Source organism: Ips typographus, linkage group LG11 (assembly GCF_016097725.1).
Source record: "Ips typographus isolate SLU linkage group LG11, UJ_Ityp_2.0, whole genome shotgun sequence".
NCBI classification, from domain to species: domain Eukaryota; kingdom Metazoa; phylum Arthropoda; class Insecta; order Coleoptera; family Curculionidae; genus Ips; species Ips typographus.
The window spans coordinates 9,120,970-9,143,634 of NC_138432.1; the positions used below are offsets into that span (position 1 = coordinate 9,120,970).

At 34.4% G+C, this 22,665-nt stretch overlaps 5 protein-coding genes across 9 annotated transcripts; 2 read left to right on the forward strand and 3 right to left on the reverse strand.

Moving 5' to 3' along the window:
• Nucleotides 1–49: 49 nt before the first annotated feature.
• On the reverse strand, nucleotides 50–2,287 carry LOC145735100 (uncharacterized). The gene is made up of 3 exons (XM_081988830.1): nucleotides 822–2,287; nucleotides 593–766; nucleotides 50–538 (listed from the first exon to the last, which is right to left on the reverse strand). Exons 1-3 carry the CDS (start codon nucleotides 834–836, stop codon nucleotides 77–79), a joined length of 651 nt encoding a protein of 216 aa, XP_081844956.1. The 5' UTR covers nucleotides 837–2,287; the 3' UTR covers nucleotides 50–76.
• A 1,267-nt stretch (nucleotides 2,288–3,554) lies between these two features.
• Syt1 (Synaptotagmin 1) lies at nucleotides 3,555–11,426 on the forward strand. Of its 5 annotated transcripts, none has more exons than XM_081988823.1 (10): nucleotides 3,555–3,780; nucleotides 4,737–4,865; nucleotides 4,919–5,058; nucleotides 5,114–5,209; nucleotides 5,600–5,794; nucleotides 5,850–6,026; nucleotides 9,026–9,143; nucleotides 9,202–9,335; nucleotides 9,391–9,607; nucleotides 9,668–11,426. In XM_081988823.1, the coding sequence occupies exons 1-9, from the start codon at nucleotides 3,555–3,557 to the stop codon at nucleotides 9,580–9,582; spliced, it is 1,407 nt and encodes a 468-aa protein (XP_081844949.1). In that variant the 3' UTR covers nucleotides 9,583–9,607; nucleotides 9,668–11,426. The 5 variants fall into 5 exon arrangements, with proteins under 5 accessions (XP_081844949.1, XP_081844952.1, XP_081844951.1 ...); XM_081988826.1 differs by having other exon boundaries at nucleotides 9,035–9,143; XM_081988825.1 differs by having other exon boundaries at nucleotides 5,120–5,209.
• A 48-nt stretch (nucleotides 11,427–11,474) lies between these two features.
• On the reverse strand, nucleotides 11,475–12,426 carry osi (electron transfer flavoprotein regulatory factor orsai). Its single transcript, XM_081988832.1, has 3 exons — nucleotides 12,282–12,426; nucleotides 11,785–11,844; nucleotides 11,475–11,719 (listed from the first exon to the last, which is right to left on the reverse strand). The coding sequence occupies exons 2-3, from the start codon at nucleotides 11,827–11,829 to the stop codon at nucleotides 11,513–11,515; spliced, it is 252 nt and encodes an 83-aa protein (XP_081844958.1). The 5' UTR covers nucleotides 11,830–11,844; nucleotides 12,282–12,426; the 3' UTR covers nucleotides 11,475–11,512.
• A 221-nt stretch (nucleotides 12,427–12,647) lies between these two features.
• Nucleotides 12,648–13,912, forward strand: Trf (TATA-box binding protein-related factor). Its single transcript, XM_081988829.1, has 5 exons — nucleotides 12,648–12,906; nucleotides 12,979–13,061; nucleotides 13,133–13,376; nucleotides 13,491–13,594; nucleotides 13,652–13,912. The coding sequence occupies exons 1-5, from the start codon at nucleotides 12,766–12,768 to the stop codon at nucleotides 13,821–13,823; spliced, it is 744 nt and encodes a 247-aa protein (XP_081844955.1). The 5' UTR covers nucleotides 12,648–12,765; the 3' UTR covers nucleotides 13,824–13,912.
• Nucleotides 13,913–17,171: 3,259 nt separating this feature from the next.
• LOC145735402 (uncharacterized) lies at nucleotides 17,172–21,791 on the reverse strand. Its single transcript, XM_081989276.1, has 3 exons — nucleotides 21,643–21,791; nucleotides 19,748–20,791; nucleotides 17,172–18,693 (listed from the first exon to the last, which is right to left on the reverse strand). Exons 1-3 carry the CDS (start codon nucleotides 21,643–21,645, stop codon nucleotides 18,580–18,582), a joined length of 1,161 nt encoding a protein of 386 aa, XP_081845402.1. The 5' UTR covers nucleotides 21,646–21,791; the 3' UTR covers nucleotides 17,172–18,579.
• Nucleotides 21,792–22,665: the final 874 nt, after the last annotated feature.

Consider the following 22,665-nt stretch of genomic DNA (forward strand, 5'->3'; position numbering starts at 1 on the left):
GGTCTAATCTGATATCTAGCTTTGAAATTACCAAAAATTCATTACAATCTGTATTCAAACTTTATTTTTCAATTATTTAACCTAAAGCTGCAGCTACAGCAGCAGCATGTTCAGCCTTAGCCCTGGCCACTTCAGGAGTGTCCTGAACCACGTGACCTACAGCCTGCTGCTGATGCACCAAGTATTGCTGATATACCAAGCCTGGATGTTGAGCGGTGGTAGGAAATGTATGGTACACCCAGTTTGGAGTTTGCGTGGTCGTGGTCACTGGTATTTGGTAGTGCTGGACTGTATTGTCAACCAAACGTGGTAAACTGGCTGCAGCCTCTTGGTAGGCTTTTAAATGAGCTTGTCTGGCTGCATACACTTCAGGCACCTCACCAATTGGGCTTCGAGGAATTTCTTCGGAGAAAGTTTTTATTGTTGGTGGTACAGCAGATAATTGGGGATGGTATTGGGGAACTACATATTGGGGTTGGTGTGAAGCTTCTTCCTTGTAACGCTCTTCTGGTGGTAGTTCAGGTAAAACAGCCAAAACCTGTAAAAGAACCCAATCAATTCACAAGTACGACACAAATAAACATTAACAAACTTGAGAATAAGCTTGGTTGAGAGCTAACTTAGCTGCTGCCACTTCTGGGGTATCTTTTGGTGGTACTCCAATCACGTGGTCTGAGTAAGGACCTCGCCATGGCTCTTGGGGTACTCCAGGTACTGCAAAATGTTCGAATTGCGCAGAGGCCACACCCAAAATCACGCTCAAAATCTTAAACATATTTTAATTACCACTGCTTCTTCTTTAACACTCAAATATAACTTACCAGCTTGGAGTACATGTTGACTAAAATACTTGTGATAATGTGTCTTGGTTTATGATTTTGTTGTTTTTATATAGGTGACAGTAAAAGCTTTCATTTAGGACTAAGGACAACATGTATTAACCAGTTAAAACTTTCGTTGACACATTAAGAATCAATTACAATTTACACTCTTTTCCTTTTCTTAATTATTGATGGAATTTTAGCATACAAGTAGATAAAATTTGTTATTTATTGACATCTTCAGGACTGAAAATTGAGTGTAGAAAATGCTATTTTCAACTACAGAATAAAATGAGTTTGTCTAAAAAAAAATCTGTTGATTATACTAATTGATGAAAAGTTTGAAGCTTACATGCTAATTTTAAAAAAACATTTCAAAATCAAACTTTTATCACAAGTTAATCTGTAGCACAAAAAGCTCTATTACATAGTTTTGTTAATGATGTACGAAAATTAGCTGAGGAAGTTCTGCACAATTGTCTTGAGTAAACGTGTTCATAATTACATTTACACAGTTGGTTTTCTACTAATTTATCATTCTGTTATTTCAAATTCATATTGTTAAACTTTTAAGCTTTAATGCACTTTCGATATTGTATCGATATAAACGACCTGTTTTACAGTCGGAACTAATAATGCAGTTTAAAAATAATACCGGCTCCGGGCATATTTTATATTATTATAAAGCCTGCAAAATACAATTTGTACAAAACCTATTAAAATGGTAATGCGTGGTGGTTGCTTTATTTGTTTGTATAAGCAGTTTTGTTTATATTGTTCAGTGTGATATGGACAAATTATTTTTATTACTAGAATTGAGAATAATATATCCGGTTCCGGGACTGGCCAGAAATTTGTAATGAAGCATTTTAGTTCGTAATTTTAATTCAGTTGTTTTTATTATAGCCTAGGAGTGCAGATATTATTAACAATTAATTGTGAGTTCTGAAGGCTCCAGCTAGGTTGTCTCTCAGCAACTTTAACGGGAATATAACAGGAATCTAAACGGGTTCAAAACCAAATTTCCAGAAATCGATATAAAGACAACCGCCATCTTCTGGATGAATCCAGCAAAATAAAACTCCATTCACAACTTTTTTAATTAACACGAAATTTATCACGAGAAGTGGGTTGTATATGTCAATTTAATTGTAATTATCACTTCCTAATGATAAAATTGTTTGCATATTATTGGTAGTTTGATTACGCTATTTTTGGTAGAAAGTGGTTTTGTTGTTAGGTTGGTTTTAGTGGAATTTCAATATAAAATTGGTAATATGTTTGTTTATAGTAATTTTTCTTGTAAAGAGTCATTTACTTATTTAGAAAGAACAAACCACAGTTTTATTCAATATTACAATTAAGGCACCCTGATGTACATTTTTATATTTTACCCACCAATTTAAAACCCTTGATTTCCCTTAAGACGTAGTTAGAAAGGTCGATACGGCTTATTCAGGTCTTATTTGGTGACTCTATTTTAATCAGTTTAATTGACCGCATCAAAACGTACACATTTATAGAGGAGAGCGTCACAGAGCCGTAATCTTACGATTGCCCACGCTTTCGTCTGCCAGCTCTAAGATCATTGATAAATTGCATAAAATAACACGTAAAAAAATCCAGTTGTACCCAGGTCATGCGCCTGAAACCTGTAGTTTTTGCCATTATACGTTATAACTATACTAATATTTCACGCTTATAGAAAAATAGTTCGAAAAACCAGTATCCAAGTCAAATTTTTGGGCTGGTGATAGAAAATTGAGAACCCGCACAAGAATTAAAGGCGGAAAATTGGGGATTTTCTCTTGTAATAAATCGTGGAAAAGTGGAAAATCTCTCCACGGTCCGTCCTGCGTGAAACGGTTCTCTGAAAACTATCGATTTCCAGACTCTGGCAGGGTGCTGTCGGTAGCCATATTGCCTAGTGTTAATCGCTGGCTGTACAACTCTGTAGTGAAATCGTCACAAAATAATACAGTGATTACTGGTGCTAATTGGAAACATGGTTTTGCTAGCTTAAAAATCAAAAAAAGAATTTCAAAACACTCTAAGAAGGTAAGTCTAGAATATTTCACTATCATCAGTTAACAATAATTGTATAATATTAACGCTAGAACTTGAAGTTCAACTGAATGAATCAACTGAAATCAAATTTATATCAATTTAAGCAAGAAGCTCGACAATAGGTTCTGGTGAAAGTACTAAAGGGCATTACGTCTGACCTATATTGATTTTTCACCAAACTTACTAGTTTCTACTAAATACTAACCAAAAGCAGAACCAAACTATTCAAAAGCTATTTTAAGCGTAAATCAATTTAAATTTGAATATTCACTTTCGAAAGGCATCTTGGAAGAAAATGTTGATGCCACTATCGATTTTCTATGGAGTTAAATTGAAAGCCTAACCGATACGTCCGCATTGTACTAAAGTGAAAATCACATTATAATGTATACTTCAGTGGTTTCAGAACCAGTAAATTGATTCCAGATGAATTAGAATGAGTTCAGAATTTTTCTACAGCTAAAACAGTTCAACCTTCTCATTAGATGAGCCTTCTTCTTTCCCCCTTCCAAAAATGTTGAAATTTGGTAAACTCTGTAAACTCTATTATTTTTATTTACTTCATCCTTGCTCACTAAAGGTTTAGATTAATTTTCTTTTAATTGATTGACTTATCTTACAAAGGGTAATGTTCTCACATTTTTCTGTGTTTTTTTAGAGTTGAAAATGGCGCCAAGAGTAAGCTTCCTCTACAAGAGGGACGTCGATCCTGAAATGAGTGAAAAGGGCACTACATCGCCGCCAATATCGGAAGTTTCGGAAGGAAAACAGTCGGAAATGTTCACAACCAACCCGTCTGTGTCCGATTTGTCGGCTGAAGGTCCCCATATCTTTAATAATAGATCATATCATCCATCTCATGGTCGTCCGACACCCAACGTGGTAGCATCAGGTAGACAAATTTGATGTCAGTGTCTTAGATTCGTGTTTAACGCACCAAACACATTTCAACACAAGGACGATATCATTTAGCAATCCCATAGAAAATATACTAGAAACATTTACACTTTGAGTAGAAAGTGAACAAATACTTATTTATCATTAGCTATATTTTACACTATCTACCTGTAGCTACCTCATTACCTCAACAATCCTGCTGGTGCTGAGTACACAGACAGCCAAGTAAATTTTAGCACAGTGTACTACAGAAATATTGTTAGACTTTGTATAGAAGTTTATCTAAATCGTTTACTCAGCACTTCAGGCACATACGTAGCTCAGTAGAACCATCACAACATACACTGCACAAAAAACCACAAATTGACAGAGTTGTCGAATTTTTAATTATATAGTGAGTTTAAAGAATTGGACTAAAAATACATTAAATAATTAGTTACTTTATTATTATTACTGTCAAAAGTCCTTATTAAATTAGCAAATTCGTTCCCCTTTTTGCTCCACACAACTATGGTTTGAAAAGCAAAAGTGTATCAAGTAGGTTTCAACAAAAATAATCGTTTAAAAAAGTCGGTCTCCATGCAAACTCTTTTACCTTAATTTGGTAATAAAAACACTAAAACATCAATTAAACCAGCTACAACATTAATTTGTTATGTTTCAATCAGCTAAATGAAAACGATTACCATTACCCCTTTTAAAAACATTGTTATGTTTAACGATTGGTAATGTTTTAAAGCGATTAATTAACGACTATAAAAAGCTCAAATATTCGGTTGCATTTTGGTAAACAAACTCACACCAGCTGTCCAAACCTAAAAATGTCCGACGAGGACAAAAACGACCCTCAAAATCGCCATGCCCTAAAATGGTACCCCTTATTCCAGTACAGCGTACTGGGAGCGTGGTTCTCCTGCATGGATTTGTCACATTTGTTCTCCCGTTTTCTAGAAGGAACCACCACCACCAGCAGCATTATTTCAAGTACAGTCAAAGAAGTTGGTATTTTGAACGATCCTATAGGAACCCTTCAGAAGGAAACCCACATGGATCAGTGGGTGATTGTGACCATCCTGATTGGTAAACTAAATTAACCTTACTTACTTTAGTTACTAATAAATTAAACATTTTAGCTGTGTGCGCGGTTATTTTGGGAATATGCTTCTGCTGCATAAGGAGGTGTTTCAGAAAAAGACGTTCAAAGGACAAAAAGGGGATGAAAGGGGCCGACCTAAAATCCATAAATTTATTAGGATCCTCCTATAAAGAACAGGTAAAGTACCATTATAATAATAACAACCCAGTGTGTTTAATCTGGATTTGACTAGGTACAGCCGGACATGGACGAGCTGACAGCGAATGCTGAAGAACCTGATGAAGGCGAAAAACCCGAAGTTCAAAAACTGGGAAAACTTCAGTTTAAGGTTGGTAGGAAAAGCGGCGGAAAATAGTGTGATATTAAATATTTATTATTTTTTTATTTTTGTTTTGAGTTTTATTTGTTGTGTGCCCTAAAACAGAACAATCTGTCACAATCTTATTGTTGTTTTAAATTTTTTAAGTTGGAAATTTTCTGACAAGTAAAATAAAACAAAATCACAACACCACCAAATAGTGAAAAAAAACTGGAATATCCCCATTTGTAGGACTAGGTGCTCGGAGGACCAAAAAATGTTTTCCTTTTTTTTACTTTCCCCTGATCATTGGAGCTTAAACTTTGATAACCAAATAGATATCTGGATAATAAGAGAAAAATGCACGTTCTACTGATTGTTAATATTTTAGTCACTATGCAATTGAAAAATATTTTTCAGCTCGAATATGACTTCAACCAAAACAGTTTATCGGTAACTGTAATCCAAGCTGAAGATCTTCCCGCTTTGGATATGGGTGGGACTTCTGATCCTTATGTCAAAGTGTACTTGCTGCCCGATAAGAAGAAAAAATTTGAAACTAAAGTCCATCGAAAAACTTTGAATCCAGTTTTCAACGAGACTTTCGTGTTCAAGGTATAGTGCAGCTTATAAAAAGTTTCCAACTTGACAAAATAAAAATGAACAATAGGGTATGCCCTACGCTGAGGCAATGAACAAAACTTTGGTGTTTGCGATTTTCGATTTTGATCGTTTCTCCAAGCACGATCAAATTGGTGAAGTCAAAGTGCCGTTGTGCCAGATCGATTTGGCTCAAACCATCGAGGAATGGAGGGAGCTCCAAAGTGTGGAAGGGGAAGGAGGCCAGGTGATATCATCTTACTTTTATTTGTTCAACACTGTTACACTTTTATGGTTAAAGAAAAGTTTTGATTTGGTTCAGGGTGTTTTTCTAGTGGTTTATGGTAATCTACACCCAGTTCGGACCAAAAATTTCAGCAAGCTAAAAAAGTTACACTTGTTGCAACTGATACACTTTTTACAAGCAGAGAGTTGCATCAAGTACTAAAATTGGTACAACTACAGTTTAACTTTTGTAGATTTTTTACATTTTCTGCACACTGAACAAACTTAGATTTCTCACCACTTTCGTAGGCTTTTAACTGAAAGCTTTTTTTGACAAAACCGACTAATATAGCGCAGTTGCTTGTCTCATTACTTGTTAAAAAGACATTTACAGGAGTCATAGGACATCTCTATAGAGGCAGCGTCATCAACATTACTACAAATCGACACTTTTTCTTGATAAATACCAACTTCAAATACAGTTAACTTTTTTGCAAGTTTTAAGTTGGTGCATATAATGTACACACTCCAAATTCAAAGCAGTGGACATTATATATTGACGTAAAATGTTTTTCTCTTTTTCCTAAATTATCTCGTTCTGCTTTGATTGGCTGTGTTTCTGGTTGTGCCCGGCGCATTTGTGCATGATCTGCTTCCAATACGATCACTTTACTGTTCACGTAAGTATATTTCATCGTATATGATTTTCTGTACAATATCCTTAACCTTCGGTGAAATTTTTTAGTTAAAAGCAACATTAAAACTGGTAGAAGGTTAAGGATTTTGTGCTTTTTTCATAAGTGTTCAAACAGGTAAGCAATGGCCTCCATACAGGTAGGAAATTGCTTAACTGTTGTTTATTATACTTATTATATTATAATAGTAGATTTCTACTATTTGTGGTAGAAAAAGGTACACTCAGTATTTCACTCGCATGTAATGGCTATTACTCCGGGTCTGAGGAATTACAGAACTTGCCTGCAGCTCGTGAGGACTAGCCGTCATTACTTGCTCGTTAAATATTGAATTATTACTAATTCAAAGGCAAACTTCCCCATTCACATTTATCTTAAGACTAGTTTTCTTTTGCGTTCACAACCGTCAAAATAGGGAATTTTGCCTTTATTTTGTGCATTTTTATATTATAGCTATGAATTTCTCAATTTACTATACTCATCCTAAAAAACTTTCACATTTCTACAACAAATTACTTGGTCACTCATTCTTCGAAAACAAAATTGTATCTAAAATATTAGTTGTCTGCATTTAAGTCCGAATTAGTTAGGAGCCAAGTTCCCAAAATTCCAGTTTCCAGGCTAGTTTTTTTGTGCTTTTTGTTCCTTTATTTAGAACTCAAACCTGATGAGGAATTGTTAGCACAGTAATTTAGTATTCAATGTAACCAATTCCTAATTAGTCTAATAACACCATTTCGATCCCAACTCATAAAATCTTGCTTATTAATGATAATTGAAATGAATCAAAAAAATATTTTGGATACAAACCTCAAGTAGAAAAATCCTACAATTGACTTGCCCTCTCTATCTCTCTTTCACAACCTCGTTAATACATTATCTTGTTACTATTTACAATTTTTATATGCATGTCTCTCTATTCGCTGGTATTTGCATCTAATGGCTGATTACATGTTTTTTCTGATTACTTGTTACAACCTTAATTCTGGTAATCGGTGAACTTTGAGTGTCATTACTCTGAAGCGGTGTTTAATTAAAGTGTCGGTGACTTTTTTTTGTAATGATTATGCGAAACGATATTGTAACATAGTGTACTACATAATAATATTATCAGGTCAAGCATGGTAAGCACTTTGAAATTTTTGTCTTGACTATGTTTAAAAAGGTTGAATCAAAAAAAGCTCAAAAAACTTCTTAGGGCAGTAATACAACAAACTTTCCTCTCTCAATCAATGCTATTCTAATATAAGTGGAAATTGCTGTTAAGTACCTAAACACCACACTAAATTAAACACCGATTACTGTTGTAAGTCTACTAAATAGGTGAAGGTTGCTTGGTTACTTTTGGTTTATGTTTTAACAGAATTTTTTAAGGTTTTATTTTCGTAAGCAAAAAAACTAATTTAAAAAAGCTAAAATTAACATTGCAACCTTCTAAAAACAGCCTAAAATCACACCATAACCAAAAATGTTGGATGTATGCCGAATTTTTCCTCTTTGAGCATGCCAGCACAATTAGCTAGATTAAAGCACAGTACGAGTTTTCTCTTTAATTGAGGCCTAATCTGCAGTACCAAGCTCCTCAAATTCTATTTTGTTAATGTGGATTCAATGAACGGAAAGCTTGGTACGGCATTGCCTCCACCAGAAACTATACATACTTTATTGTTAGTTGTTATTGGTAAAACACACCCTACTAATGTTGTTGGAAATCCCGATGTCCATGTCAAAAGGTACCTACTTTTCACACCAAAACACTTCTTTTTAGCTGTTAGATTACCCAATTTTATATACTTTGTGTAACATAATATGTACATTTAGTTTGATACCAAAAAAATTAACTGCTACTTAGCTGCTGCCAAATATTAGATTACCCCTAAAGCCCTAAAACAGCATGCAGCAAATTGCTGTAAAAGTGGTGACAACGTAATAAGGGCTGGTTTGAGCTGGGTGTGTTTAGAATTTACAGGCTGAAACAATGCAGACAAATTTTAGATACGATTTAATGCCGGAAGTTTTAGACTTAAGTTTATCCAGTCCTTTTCAGTTAGATTTAGCCATGTCAACCCTTTTCCTAGGAATATTTCTAAGCTTGTGACAAGCACACCTAAGTCTTGATTGCGCATGCTACCAGTGTTGTCTTTGTTTGTTCATTATACCCTTTTTATTACCAAATAATTTACACTTTCTGTGTGTGGTGTGTTTTGTGTTTTTCCACAACCAAATGTACATAAAAAGTAACAACATGGCAACCAAGATTTAGATGCATCCAAATATAATTACCGGAGCAATTTAATTCAGTGTCCTCTACCGTAACCTATTACAGGACAATAAGTTGGGAGACATTTGCTTTTCTTTGAGATACGTCCCGACCGCTGGTAAATTGACTGTTGTGATTCTGGAAGCAAAGAACTTGAAGAAAATGGATGTTGGTGGACTGTCTGGTAAGAATTCCTTACAACTGTCCACAGTAACTGAAATAAACAGAAAATTAATGTAAAGATCCTTACGTGAAAATTGCTTTAATGCAAAACGGCAAACGACTCAAGAAAAAGAAGACCAGCATCAAGAAATGCACTCTCAACCCTTACTATAACGAATCTTTCACGTTTGAAGTACCTTTTGAGCAGATACAGGTAAGTTCACCGGTTTTGCTTTATGACTTTCCAGACTTTCATAACGTAATTCTAGAAAGTGAACCTGGTGATAACTGTAGTGGACTACGACAGGATTGGTACTTCCGAACCCATTGGTAAAGTGGTGCTGGGTTACAACGCAAGTGGAACCGAGCTTCGTCATTGGTCCGATATGTTGGCATCACCTCGTCGACCCATTGCGCAATGGCACACGTTAAAGGACCCTGAAGACGAAAAGAAGGACTAAACAAACCACTAGCCTACTTATAAAGGTGAGACTTTTCGTCTAAAACATTTTACAATTATTGACCAAATAAATTCAACTTTTTTAGAGTATTATGTATGAAGGAAAAGACAAGATTCCAGAAGAAAAAACTTAGGACTATATTATAGAAACCCCCCAAAAATTCCAGATTTGTTGCCGCTATATCTTAATTAATATTAAAATATAAATGTAACTATGTTCATAAACTAGCTTTAGATTTCGGGTAGTACTGTTGGTAGGTTACGTTCCTTTAATCCCTAAACGACCACATTTAAAAGAAAGCTTTTTCACTTTATAGAGATAATCTACTACTAGAGCATGCCTTATGAAGCTGAATTTTACGAGTGAGTTTCTATAGAGATTATGTAGCTCTTTCTATAACATTACTTATATTATATTGACTGTTGTTGTAACTCTTATACGGGTTGGCGTTACCCAAAACCATCCCTTTAAAATCAAGCATCATTGTTATTTACATCAAAGATATTTATATAAACAACCCATTCTCAAAAATACAGTAAGATTGCCTTGGACGGAATTTTAGTAGTTGATGGCGAAAGTTTGGCAAGACAATAGGAAATTATACTGTAGACTTATGCTAACTGGTAGATTATGTAACTATAACTTTCTATAAACATAGTTTAGTGTAAAATATGGAAAAAAACACAACATACATGAGTTTCGAAAAAGCGCACTTACGGAGTATTAGGTAGGTGCTTTAAATCACAAACTAATAAAAGTATACAATGTAACAAAACCTCTCATCATCATCCTATGAAAAATCATAGAGCTTAATGTAAAAAAAAAATATTTATGAATCATATATGAAAGTACTAAAATGCCATATCATCACAAAGTCCCTTAGGTGTAGTGGTTATTGTTTAAATAATTTTATTCTCAGTATGCAAACATTATTATAAAAGTTTCAAAAGTAAACAAAGCTTATTGATGAGTTACATAGTGTGTACATATAAGTGGATGGTTTAGTTCCATCTAGTCCTGTTTTCTCTATTTATATAGTTTTTCCTGTAAATATACGAAATTTAGTTTATCCTAGTAAAAGTCTAAGTTACAACAAATACAATAGTTAGATCACTCATAATTCTTACAGATTTTTAGTATTAAACCATAAAAACACTTTAACTCTAGAATTTGTTTTAGTTGAATGCTTCCAAAGGAATACCACTTAAAAACATAATAACTGTACAACTTTAAAGTTAAGTAGACATTAGTGTTATTAGAGTTTTAATGTTTCAGTAGAATTTGTTGAAATTTTACCCCTTAATCTTAGATTAATTTAGACCAGTGACTTTGAAAATGGTTGAATTCACTTTGTCTCTGGTATAAGGAGAAATGTGATTTTAAAGGCCTTTTAAAATTTGTTATTTTTGTTTTTAAATTATTTCTCACACTATACCAAAAATGAGATTTACACACACTCACACACCATATTTTTTGTAGGGTAATATTTATACTATTAAGTATCACACTTCTGTAAGTGTATGAACAATGCAAGTAATGACCCACTTTACTTTTTATTTAAGTAGTAAATAATACGATTATTTTTAACCTGTCTAAACCTACTAGTTCTGTAATAATAATAATAATAATGATAATGCAGTGTGTAAATGTGTTAATATTCTTTTCAACTGTTATGTAGCTGTTATACCTTAGCTAGCCAAATAATTTAATTAACATTATTTTAAAAGGAACAATAATAAAAGTATAAAATTGTAAAAACTAAAATAAACTGTGGCAATCCTTTTGCTCTTGTTAAAGTATTAGACAAATAAATAAACCATATCACCTTTCCTGTTGATCAAAAATGTCTTATTTTGTTGAAATTGGATTCAGGGCAATGTAAACACATAAAATATGTAACAAACTTTAATATCAACTTACTCTAACAAAATTAAGTGTCATAATAGCGCCTTTTTAATGTGCGGTACTTTTTAAGCATGTAAAGTGCCTCAATTTCCTTAGCAACAAACTCTCCATGTTTGATCATATTCTCGATTTTACTGGGATCAGTTTCCTTGCTGTTTTTCATAAAAGCATTATGAAGTCTTTGCCTAAAGAAGTCAAATCCTGCTGGCCAATCCTTACCTAAATGTAACAACTAGAGAGTAGAAAAGAATTACAAAAAATACTAACCTTTAAAAGTTAGAAATTAACTTTACTTACAGTTTTATACAAATTAATGACACGACTTCTGTGGGGACCTGTCATTTTGGTATTCAAACACTAGAAAATTATCAAAAGTTACCATACAGTAAAGATGGATAAATTACAGTATGATTTATAATATAAATGATTTCTCTGGTATGTGGTGCCTTTTTTGGTCATCTTGTAGCACCAAAATATAGGAAATTAATACTATATTATAAGTTATTTTGGAGGTTTTCCATGATTCTCTAACTTTACCATAAAATTTATTAAAAACTGAGTTTGTTTTAACAATCCTTAAGCTATTTTTTTGATTGCTTAACTGGATTATAATAAAGTTAGAAAATCAATAAAAATAGCTAAATGGCTGCTTCTAGTATCTAGTCTATTAAACAAATGATAAATGCAATATTTAAGACGTAAAATAAGTAGTAACTAATTTAAAATGTTATGAAACACTTTGATCAACTGAATATTGCAGAAATCTACAGACTAATTTAAAAGCCAATACTTACCAAACGTAGGCTAGGCTGCAACTTATTTATCACTTATATATCATATTTTAAAACCATTTTTATAGTTTAAGTAAAAAGAAAAATTAAAAACTTAATAATAACAAACAAAAGAAACAGGTACTTTAAACTTTGACCTAACCTCTCAAAATAAGGTGACGTTTCTAAAGTGACCACGTGATTGGCTATACAAAAATATTACGGAAGTCACATGCCTGCACTCCTTTGACATTACAGTAGTAACAAATTGGATAAACGATAGTTAATTACAAAACAGTAGGCATGTGACCTACGTACCGTCTGTTGGAAGATGATCACGTGATTTTGTAAGTAAACAAAAACACAGTTTATAACCTCAAAATATGTAAACTCTAACCTCTAAAAGTTCTGAGTACCAGAGTACCAAACAGGTTGTACCAAGGAGTTTAAGACATTTTATTAGTGTTGCTAGTGGTTCTGGCCCAAAATCAAAGTGTTCTCTGTAAAAATGGAGAACCCCAGTCCGAGTGGTGCTAAAGATAGCGACCCACATTTACGTACAATGCTAAATTCGCCCTTAAAATACACCCCAGCTGTGCCTGTACCTGACTGGAGCCCTTCTGGTTCTGTTCCTCAGTCTTCAAATGTGGTAAGTTTTATTTAAATATTTAATATACATTTATTGAATAGCTAACTGTTATTAACACCAACAAATTTATAGACCTCTAAACCAAATCCGTCAGTTTTAACAGTAACAATACCAGGGGCAGTGGCAGGGGAACCCCACACCAATATCACTTTACAGTAAGTATAATTTTTCAGTTTTATTACCTCATTCACAACCTAACCAATTTCACTGTTTGCTGATAATTTAGGAATTGTGTGGCAACAGTTGACTTAAACACAACCCTGGACCTAACTATGATAAATGCAAGAACCAGAAATACAGAATACAATCCGTCCCGTTTTCATGGAGTTGTAATGCGAATCCGTGAACCTAGATCCACAGCCCTAATTTTCAGATCAGGTAAAATTGTTTGCACAGGAGCCAGGAATGAACATGACGCCCTTTTAGCCACAAAAAAATTCGCCCGAATCATCCAAAAACTGGGATTCAAAGTAAGTGTTGTTTGATTTTGGTTAGACATTTGACCATCCAACTTTAAATGTCAAAGGTCAAAACCTGTTTGCCTTCCAGCCCTTGTTTTATTCAAACATGTTTTTGTTTTGCAGATTCAGTTTTCTAATTTTAAAATTCAGAATTTAGTTGGGACTTGCGACTTGAGATTTCCTATCAAATTGGAAAATCTCAATCAAATGCATGGACAGTTTAGTAGGTAGGTAAGATGGGTTATTTTGAGAAATGTGAAAAAGAAACTGTTTGGTTTTTACAGTTATGAACCTGAACTGTTTGCTGGTCTAGTCTACAGAATGGTCAAACCGCGAATAGTGTTGTTGATTTTTGTTAACGGGAAAATTGTTTTCACTGGGGGTAAAAGTAGGGAAGATATCAAAGAATCCCTAGAAAATATTTACCCTATACTGAGGAGTTTTAGGAAGTGCTGAGAAGTTTTATTGACTTTTTTTACTTTAAATATAACTAATTAAGTTTGTTTTGTTGATTTTATAAAAATAAAGATACCTTTTGTCACAAACATCTGTTTTTTTTTTCAATTCAAGAGGGAAACAAAAAACAGCTTTATTGTTCCTGGAATGGGGAGAGCTGGGATTTTCAAAAGGTCAAAGGTGATTCTTTCTATTTGGGCATTACAGGGAACATAATGGGAACAAATAATAACATGTTTGCCTGGGGACTGGGATACCACAGTCGTTTGATTGCTTTTTTACTCATTCTTGAGTTTTATAATACCGTTCTTGGAAATACTTTGTAGAATTTTGTTGTTGGGTAAATGTCAAGTTGGTGTGGTTTTAAGCTGATGAATTTTATATAGTTTCAGGTTTGACCTTTCCAGGTAATTTGTACAACAATGCTTTTATAATGTATAGACTTGGTGATTTATTAAATAGAGAAAATTGGCTTTGTTGTGAGGCTGTATGACCGCCACAACCAGTAATGACTACTTGTTTCCTGCATATTTAATTGTTTTTAAAGCAGGGCTTTTCTCGATTCGATTCAAAGCCTGAAATTTAATTTGCTTTTCCTCCCTAAAACGCACTGCAAAAAGCGCTTAGTGAGGATTTAATCTAAAGTACAAACAGATTAATCACGTCACGGTGGAGAGGGTGAACGCTCTGAACAAGGCCGAACAAACGGAGTTAGCGAACTCCCCAGATGTCCCCGAAATGGGGCCATCGTCGTCTTTGCAAAGCAGTCGATACAGCCTTGAAAAGTAGGCCACCAGGGTGCATTTTGCAACCGGCCTCATCAGGCCAACGAATTTTTAGTTCAACGACCTGAGCCTTTCCCCGGATTCATGGTGGACGGACCTGGATTGCACTCGTTTTGGCTTTTAATCGCGTACGAGATTTAGTTCCGTTCCACTTATTGTTGGACCGGAATTTTTGTAAAGAATTGGAACATTGATTTTAGGTTGTTTACCGAAAACTGAATGGTTGATTTCGATTGGATCAGGATATTTGTGTAACCCACCAATTAATATTATACAGTGCGTTTTTTTTAACGCGCAACATAGGATTTTACGTGTTAAATTTTTAAGCCCATGTTAGACCATATTATTTTGGAACTACAAGTATAAAACTTGACGGGTGGCTATTTCGTACCCTGAAGCTTAAGTAAATTTACCAATTCGGCCTAAAAAGTGTTAAAAAACTTGCAAAAAATCATCTTTTTTCGAAAAGGTTTTATCGTTTCATACTCCCTGTATGCATTGTTGTTCTTTGTTGTTTTTGATACTGGCACGGCAGGTAGCAGGTAAAATTTGGCGTAGAAAGTAAAACAGGGTGATCATTAACTTTATATCAAGAAAGTTAAGAACAAAAGAAGTATTTTTATAAGTGAATTGTTCAAATTGACCTTCGTTTGAAGCCAAACAGTATATTCCAAACAATCATAAAATGCCCTTTTGACGTTCAAAAGATGTCGGGTCGTGATGCAGTCAAAATAAGTCACTTTACCTGCTACCTGCCCTGCCAGTATCAAAAACAACAAGGAACAACAATGCATACAGAGAGTATGAAAAGATAAAATCTTTTCGAAAAAAAAAAAGATTTTTTTCCAGTTTTAAATCACTTTTTAGACCAAATTGGTAGACTTACTTAAGCTTCAGGGTACTAAAGACACACCCGTCAAGTTTTATTCTTGTAGTTCCAAAATAACATGGTCTAACATGGGCTTAAAAATTTAACACGTAAAATCCTATGTTGCGCGTTAAAAAAAACGCACTGTATATAAGCTTGTTTGTTAACAATTGCACGTTCTCACCACTTACGAATGTATGATAGCCACTTTATTTTTTTCTTCTTCAGTTTTGAATTAGTTTTATTATGTGGTAGTTATTATTATGGGCTTCTCGTTATTTGCTAGGCAGAAAAAAAAACTTTCACAAATAACAAAAACACAACATCTGTCACGACCTTAATAACTTTAATAACGAGTCCCCAGTCGACAAAGTGAGTTTCTGTTTTTGATGACCTTTTAAGGTAATAAGCGTGAAATTAGAATAAATTTTCAGACGGAAAAGTGTCGCCTTGAGCGGGTGGTTCAACTGGTAATAGCACTTCTTGCCATTACAAGACGAATTTTTCTCCGGAAAAAGCTCAAATTGACTGCTTTGTTATGTTTACAAGCTTTTTTACTGTAATAATAGTAGAAACTCGTATGTCAAAGTAAGGAGTAAAAATACACCTTCTTTAATAAGATAATTATAAAATTCGTAGCCTGTTTTGCTTTTGTTAGTTTGATGGAACTCAGTTACTTTATTAGTTAACAACTCAATGTAAGTTAAACACTAAAATTGACTGCTTTGAACTCACTTTAATACATTAGCATAAGCTTAGTATCTCCTCCTGTTGGATGTACACTTCAAAAGCTTTTCATTAACTTTGTCCGCCAACGTAAACCATTAAAACGTGCAGACAACAAAGTAATTTTCCCTAAAATTTGTGTTGTGTAATATGTTTGGTGTTTTACGTATACTTTGATTAGTTGAGAACGTGCTGCAAGGTACAAAGGAATATTTTATCATCAACTGTAGAGGTAAATTTTCCATGCCGCATCATGGATGACCTCAACATAATTTTTCCTCGTTAACTCGGTGACATTGAGAAACTAATCAGATTATTTCGAGTTAATGTTGACTAATGATGCAAAAATATGCGTTATTCTGATTAAAGCACATTTGCAGTTTGTTCAGGATTTCTGTTACGTTTCATGGAAGTTTTGCTCTCTATTTCACGGCTCCGTAATTCTCTATACGATAGAGCCGGGCCAACTCTCTTGAGCTTGAACTTTGACATTTGCCGTAACTCAATTTCAGCTTCAAACTTTGCTATAATTTTAAATGTCTTCTCTGTTTTGAAGGGATTATATTAATTATTGTGTAATCTATTCAGCTCGGTCTGTTACCATGAAATTTAAAAAAAGCTTAATTTTTCTCGTCTGCATCTGAAAGCTTTTTTCTCAAGAGATTCTCAGGAGAAATTCAATTTGTTTAAGTAAACTTTACGTCCATTATCATAAAAGCTAGCTCTCTAGAGTCTCTAGGTGGATTAAAATTTATTAAATCACTTTAAAGATTTCGTAATTTGAGTTCAAGTTCGTAATCCGGTTAATCATTTTAAAATCAATGTTTTACACCAGATTTTTGGAAGAATCAAATGAAATGTTTGAGAGCATTATGAGCAATTTTATAGACTAAATAACGAAATGTTTAGAAAACTTTCATCATCAGTAAACTAGGGTTAATTATAGGAAATTAAAAGAAAAACTCAAACTAGTTCTTATTGACATTTATTCTCAGTCAGTAGGATATACTTAACAGTAAGTTACACCTAGCCAGCTTTAAAAGTGTCTTTAATCTCGTTTTGTCAACGATATTAACATGAATTATGCTAGCTCAGACGCAATAATCTCCCTATTACATATTATCAAAATATATTTATAGTTCATAATTTATATATAGTAAAAAAATATGAAGAGATATGTACAAACATTCTGCGCTTTGCGCAAACGATTTTGTACCCCAAATGGTTTAGTGGAATTTCAACCTGTTTGAAACAGTTTTTATTTAGATTGTGAGTTTAATCAAATTGACGATGATATGTTTCTAAAAATGTGAAACGACCATATGAAGTACAACTCGGTTCTACAAGAACTGAAAACGAATTCACTTTTGATGAAATTTGAAAAATCTTCCAGCTGCTACGCCATTCAGGTTTCGAAAAACGTTGTTAAGTTAAGCTCAGGATATAGTGTGACACGTAGCAGCTTTCTGCGTGTTTTCAAATTTATCACAAGTTACCAGAAAGTGGAAAATGAAGAAATAAGTTTACTCTAACCTCTGTGGTACCACCCAGATTAAATAGCCCCCTGAAGATGGTACCACAGTCATCTTACAGACTAAAAAAATATTATCTAGTGCTGTATTTTCCCATGTTGTCCTAACTGGACATAGATAATAGTAATTAAAATAGCGTCTATATTCACTCTATAATAGCAATATTTATGTTAGAAAGTGTAGATTCTAACTATGTACAAATCTTTTTGCAACATTTATTGTCAGTTAAATCTAAGATGGTTTCAGCCATAGTTAAGGGTTGTAGGTACCGTAAGTGTTTTTTTAGCATTTTAAGGTGACAAAACTTTGATCAGGGTGTCTGAAAGGTGTAGGAGCCAATTATATAGAAATTACCTACTAACAAGCACAGTCCTTGTTTCTCTGTATCACAATATGATAATCTGCTTAAACTATACAGAACGATTTTTAGTAACCACACCGCAGATTGTTTTTTCTTTAAATAAGTTAATAACAGAGAAGCTTTGTACATTTATATACACACACATAGTAGATTAGGAAGGATTTTCAGTTTAAGTTGCTATTACTATTTAGTTGTAGAATGTAACACACGACTGCAAACTACAAATTACTAGCAATATGAACTTGTTCAGCAATGCTTCAAAGTAATACTTAAATTTGATCAGTCTTGAAAACTCCAACTACAACATCGATTCTATATTCTGTGACAGAATTATGAGACAGTTTGACAGTTGCAAGTTCTACTAACCGCGTTGGCAGTATTTATCAATTAAAACATCTCTTAATTCGGTGGGCGAGAATATAGATTTTTGTTTTTAAGCTAAACTTTTTTTGTACATGCTTAAGATTTTGCGTAAACTGAAAGTTTACTGGACTTTTTTGAGCATGGATAATTGTCTGGTTAAGCTATCTTCACTTGAAACAATTCTCTTCTTCATTAACGGTCTGATTTCGTCTTCTGGTTTTGTTTCGTCCAAATTCTGCAAAAAAAAACTTAGGTTAGTTGTATTCAGTGTTGTTAAGTCAAGTTTTGATTTGATTGGATAAAAACCTTCTCAGGATGTTAACACTTGACCAAACTTTTAAACTAAAATTGTTTCAGAAATGTTTTGCCAAAAGATGCTTCCCCCGGATATTGCCAGTTAATCACAATAAATCCAGTTGGTGAAACAAAAATCCAGTCCAATATATTGGATTTTTCTGCCTGAAAACTTTCCAGTCCAGAAAATACATAATTGTAGGAATACAAAAGACAGGTCGTGGAGGGAGGCTTTCACTCGTCGAACCCAATTACTTTTCCTTTTTAGCTAAACGCTCGTGTGCAGGAATTTATTTTTCTCCAGTCGGGTTATGAGTTTAATGAAAAAAAGTGTACAAGAAAGTCTGAACTAAACGAAGGCTTACAGAAAGGGAAGAAGAAAATTAATCGTTCGGCTTTAAGCATTCAGGAGCCGATTTCATTCATGCTGGCAGCACTTGGCTCCCGGCCAAAATCCTTCAGGAATTACATCACAGGTCTATGACGTCAGATCACGTCATTCTGGGTTATACTTAACTGAGTTAAGTTTAATTTGTACTGTTCATAGTTTGTTTGTTCATTATTAACTGATAGCCAGAAAACTAGAATTTCAGTCCACTGTATTGTTCGTTATTTGTAAAACTGTTTTTAAGTTATTTTTTTTAAATTCTGTTGCCATGCGATTTTTAATTGATACAATACTGTACGGTGTAGGAAATGCAAACTTAATAACCGGGCAATGTTTGTTCTAGTCAAAACCAGAAAAAATCAATAGACCAGGACACAGAAATATCTCTAAAGTTAGGGTTTTAATAAATACTCAGTTTCTGAGATATGACAAAAAGTAAACGTAGTCAGGCTGCCAGGTTTTTGTGATGTTAAGTTTGAAGAAGTTGGTAGAAAACATGGAACATTGTTTTTCCACAAGTGAACTATTTTAAGGAGAAAATAAAAATTTCAAAACGTGCCACTAAACTCTAAAATAATCACACCGTAGTTTAAGATAATTGACTCACCTCTTCGTTCTTCTCCATCTCCAAGATATGTCGAATTTTATCATAAACAGAAGGTGACCTTTTGGTCTCCTGTTGATTTAACATGTTCATAATAGACTCGGAGAATGGATGTCGAACTGGTGTGGCCGGCCTCATCATCACCTCCTCCTTCTGGCCTCTGGTGTTCCTCCTTGTCTCATCGATGGGCAAAGATGTGGAAGACTCTACTGCATCCTTGACCACTGGTTTCCGGTCAGTGAACACCACCACATCATCTTGACTCCTCTTCTCGTTGTTCTTCAATTTGCGCTGTTTTCTCTGTCTGTTCTTTCGGCCCTGTTTTTTCGGCAGTTCCTTCAGTTCTTTTACTTCTTCGTCGTCAAAATTCACTGGACGATCGTAGGGTACGTCGTTCCAATTGTTGACTTGGATATCGTCGTTGTCAGGGTTGGTAACGTCTGTAGGGTAGTCGGATTGGTCGTAGTATGGTGATGATTTTGGTTCGTAGTAAGGTGAGTTTTTCCCCTTGAGGTTATTTTGGTACATTTGCTGCATCATTAGGTTGTTCAAAAAAGCTGCGCTGGTTTCATCCAAAATTCCATCACTGTCAGTGTTGTAGGCATTTTCGTAACGAATTTCATGCCCTATTGGTTGAGAGCGTTCTCGTTGCTCTCTTTCTATGTCCTGAAGGACTTTCTCTGAGTCGTCATAGCTGGTATCTCCATAGTTGTAGTACTTACTTCTGGTTGCTGGTACGTCTTGGTAGTAGGGTAAAGAAGTTTGGTATAAATCATACTTGGTACTTCTTGGAGTAATATAGTAAAGAGGGTAGGAATCTTGCAAGTTGTAGTAGTACTCATCAGGATACACTTGAGAGTAGCTAGGGTAGTACTCGTAAGGGTACCGTTGAGTTCGAGTGTAGTAATAGTTGTAAGGGTCGTAAACCGGCCTATGGGAAGACTGTCTGAAGTGTTTGGTATTGTAAACGCTACTTGGATAACTGAGAATCAAGTCGGTGAAGAGAATTAGGAGTACTTGAACGACTGGAAGGACTTTTAAAGCAATCTGAAACAGATTAAAACACTGGGTTAATTAACCAACCGTAAAATTTGCTGTGTTGATAAGATTAGAGCCCACGTTTGGCAGGCTTTGAAGTGGCGTAATCACATCAATTAGTCCAGCATAACGGATCAATAATCCATACAAAACTTTGATGGTTCAGTGAATTTCAGACAGATAAAACCCACGTAATTCAGGGTAAAAGCCCATCGGTTAAAGGGTTTGCGTCACCAATATCCGAGAATGGAATTATATTTGTCGAAGGTGAATTATCCGTTTGACGTCAATAGGATTGTTATTGAAAGTGTATTTACTTAGTTTTTTCTGGATTCTGTTAAGAAATTTATTGCTTTAGTATAAAAATAGTCTTTAAACAAAATATACAGTCTGTCAGTTAATTTCTTTGATTTGAAAATGTATAATATCAGATAACAGAAGTATTTGTTTTTACTGCTGTAATTAATTTTAAAAATATAATATGATATGCAAATTACTATGTATTAATGAATTATCCGGGGATACCGCAATGAATTAACTAGATTGTGCTCTAAAGCGGGATGTCCTTTGCTGAATTAATTATTTAGGTTTGACCTAAAACCCTTTGAGGCATAATTATCACTGAAAGGGTCTTATACTGCTAAAGTTGGTTAAATTAAATTGCTTTGCCGTATGGAGAAGTGGGAATCATACAATCATGAATTATGTTTTATTAGACTACCAAGTAGTTTAGTCAATTATAACCACCAAGTGTAAGTCATATGCAGTTAAATTATGCAAGATCATGTGTTCTTAATCATTTTTCTGATTTAAAAAAAAATACCCAAATGACAGTTTTTAGTAAGAAAAATATCACTTACCATGTTATAAAAACAAAAAAGTACTGGTCACTATAAAATGAAACTCGTGGGTCACTGCACTTGTGTTGCTTGTTGAACGGTTGGCTTCCACTGAGAAAATGTGTCACCCCCTACACTGGTTCCCCTATTTATAACCCCGGTGGCCCCTACACTGAGCACCCACACACTTATCAATGAAAAGCGCGGGGGTGGTGGACGGACCGGTGTTGCCGCAACCGTTTCCTCATTGGTCTCGCATTCAACACGCCCCGTTCTGATTGGTCGCGGCTGATAATGCCGTTATTGATTCGGATGAGTGAGACGGGAATTCTGGGAATGGGGCGGCCGGGTTTCTGTGAAGGGGCTTCATTCATAACTCCTGCAGAATGTTCGGGGATGGGTGATGGGACTACGCGGGCCTCGGACTACGTTTTAGTTAGGCCCGTTCCTATTTTTGGGTGTGACCGCTTTTGATGGAAGATAAATGGTTTCCGCATCCATTCATGGAAGAGTTCCTTAAATATTTTGTAGAAACACATTTTTTAAACGAACTGAGTAGATGTTTTTGTGTAGAGTGGCAGAACAAGCAAAGTTGTTTTTGAAAAACCTTAACTTTCCAAAATCTAACATATTCTGTTACCAATTCACTTGAATATGACTTCTGAACAATTAAAATAGATCATTTTTTAAAACTTTAAACCTGAATTAGGCTACTATTCTTAGGATCGCGTGGCTGGTAATATTAACTAAACGCAAACACGAACAACTCTTGTTTTTATTGCCTGGAAGGACTAATAACTACTAATTGCCACTTTGCTCAGGCTTTAAGTCGGCAAAAATTTTCCGTTATTCATTAATTATGTATCCTGATCGATTTTAAATACTTTTTTAAATTTTTCCTTTTGTTTGAGGGCAGCAAGAAATTTATTACAGGATATTATAAGATAGTTTATGAGTTAAGACAGTTAGAATCCAATTTAAGCCGTTAAAGTTTCAAACATTGCCCCATTTTTTGCCATCTCTGCATTATCCAAATTCAACAAA

Excerpts from the sequence above, each read along its gene's own strand:
- LOC145735402 (XM_081989276.1), bottom strand. Across the intron at positions 18,694-19,747 it reads AGATGGAGAAGAACGAAGAG|AATTTGGACGAAACAAAACC; the intron begins GTGAGTCAATTA and ends TTTTTTTTGCAG.
- LOC145735100 (XM_081988830.1), bottom strand. Across the intron at positions 539-592 it reads TCAACCAAGCTTATTCTCAA|GTTTTGGCTGTTTTACCTGA; the intron begins GTTTGTTAATGT and ends GTTCTTTTACAG.
- Trf (XM_081988829.1), top strand. The coding sequence starts at position 12,766 with ATGGAGAACCCCAGTCCGAGTGGTGCTAAAGATAGCGACCCACATTTA. Across the intron at positions 12,907-12,978 it reads TTCCTCAGTCTTCAAATGTG|ACCTCTAAACCAAATCCGTC; the intron begins GTAAGTTTTATT and ends ACAAATTTATAG. Across the intron at positions 13,595-13,651 it reads ATGCATGGACAGTTTAGTAG|TTATGAACCTGAACTGTTTG; the intron begins GTAGGTAAGATG and ends TGGTTTTTACAG.
- osi (XM_081988832.1), bottom strand. The coding sequence starts at position 11,829 with ATGACAGGTCCCCACAGAAGTCGTGTCATTAATTTGTATAAAACT. Across the intron at positions 11,720-11,784 it reads TCATTAATTTGTATAAAACT|TTGTTACATTTAGGTAAGGA; the intron begins GTAAGTAAAGTT and ends TCTACTCTCTAG.
- Syt1 (XM_081988823.1), top strand. The coding sequence starts at position 3,555 with ATGGCGCCAAGAGTAAGCTTCCTCTACAAGAGGGACGTCGATCCTGAA. Across the intron at positions 5,210-5,599 it reads TGGGAAAACTTCAGTTTAAG|CTCGAATATGACTTCAACCA; the intron begins GTTGGTAGGAAA and ends AATATTTTTCAG. Across the intron at positions 9,144-9,201 it reads GGATGTTGGTGGACTGTCTG|ATCCTTACGTGAAAATTGCT; the intron begins GTAAGAATTCCT and ends ATTAATGTAAAG.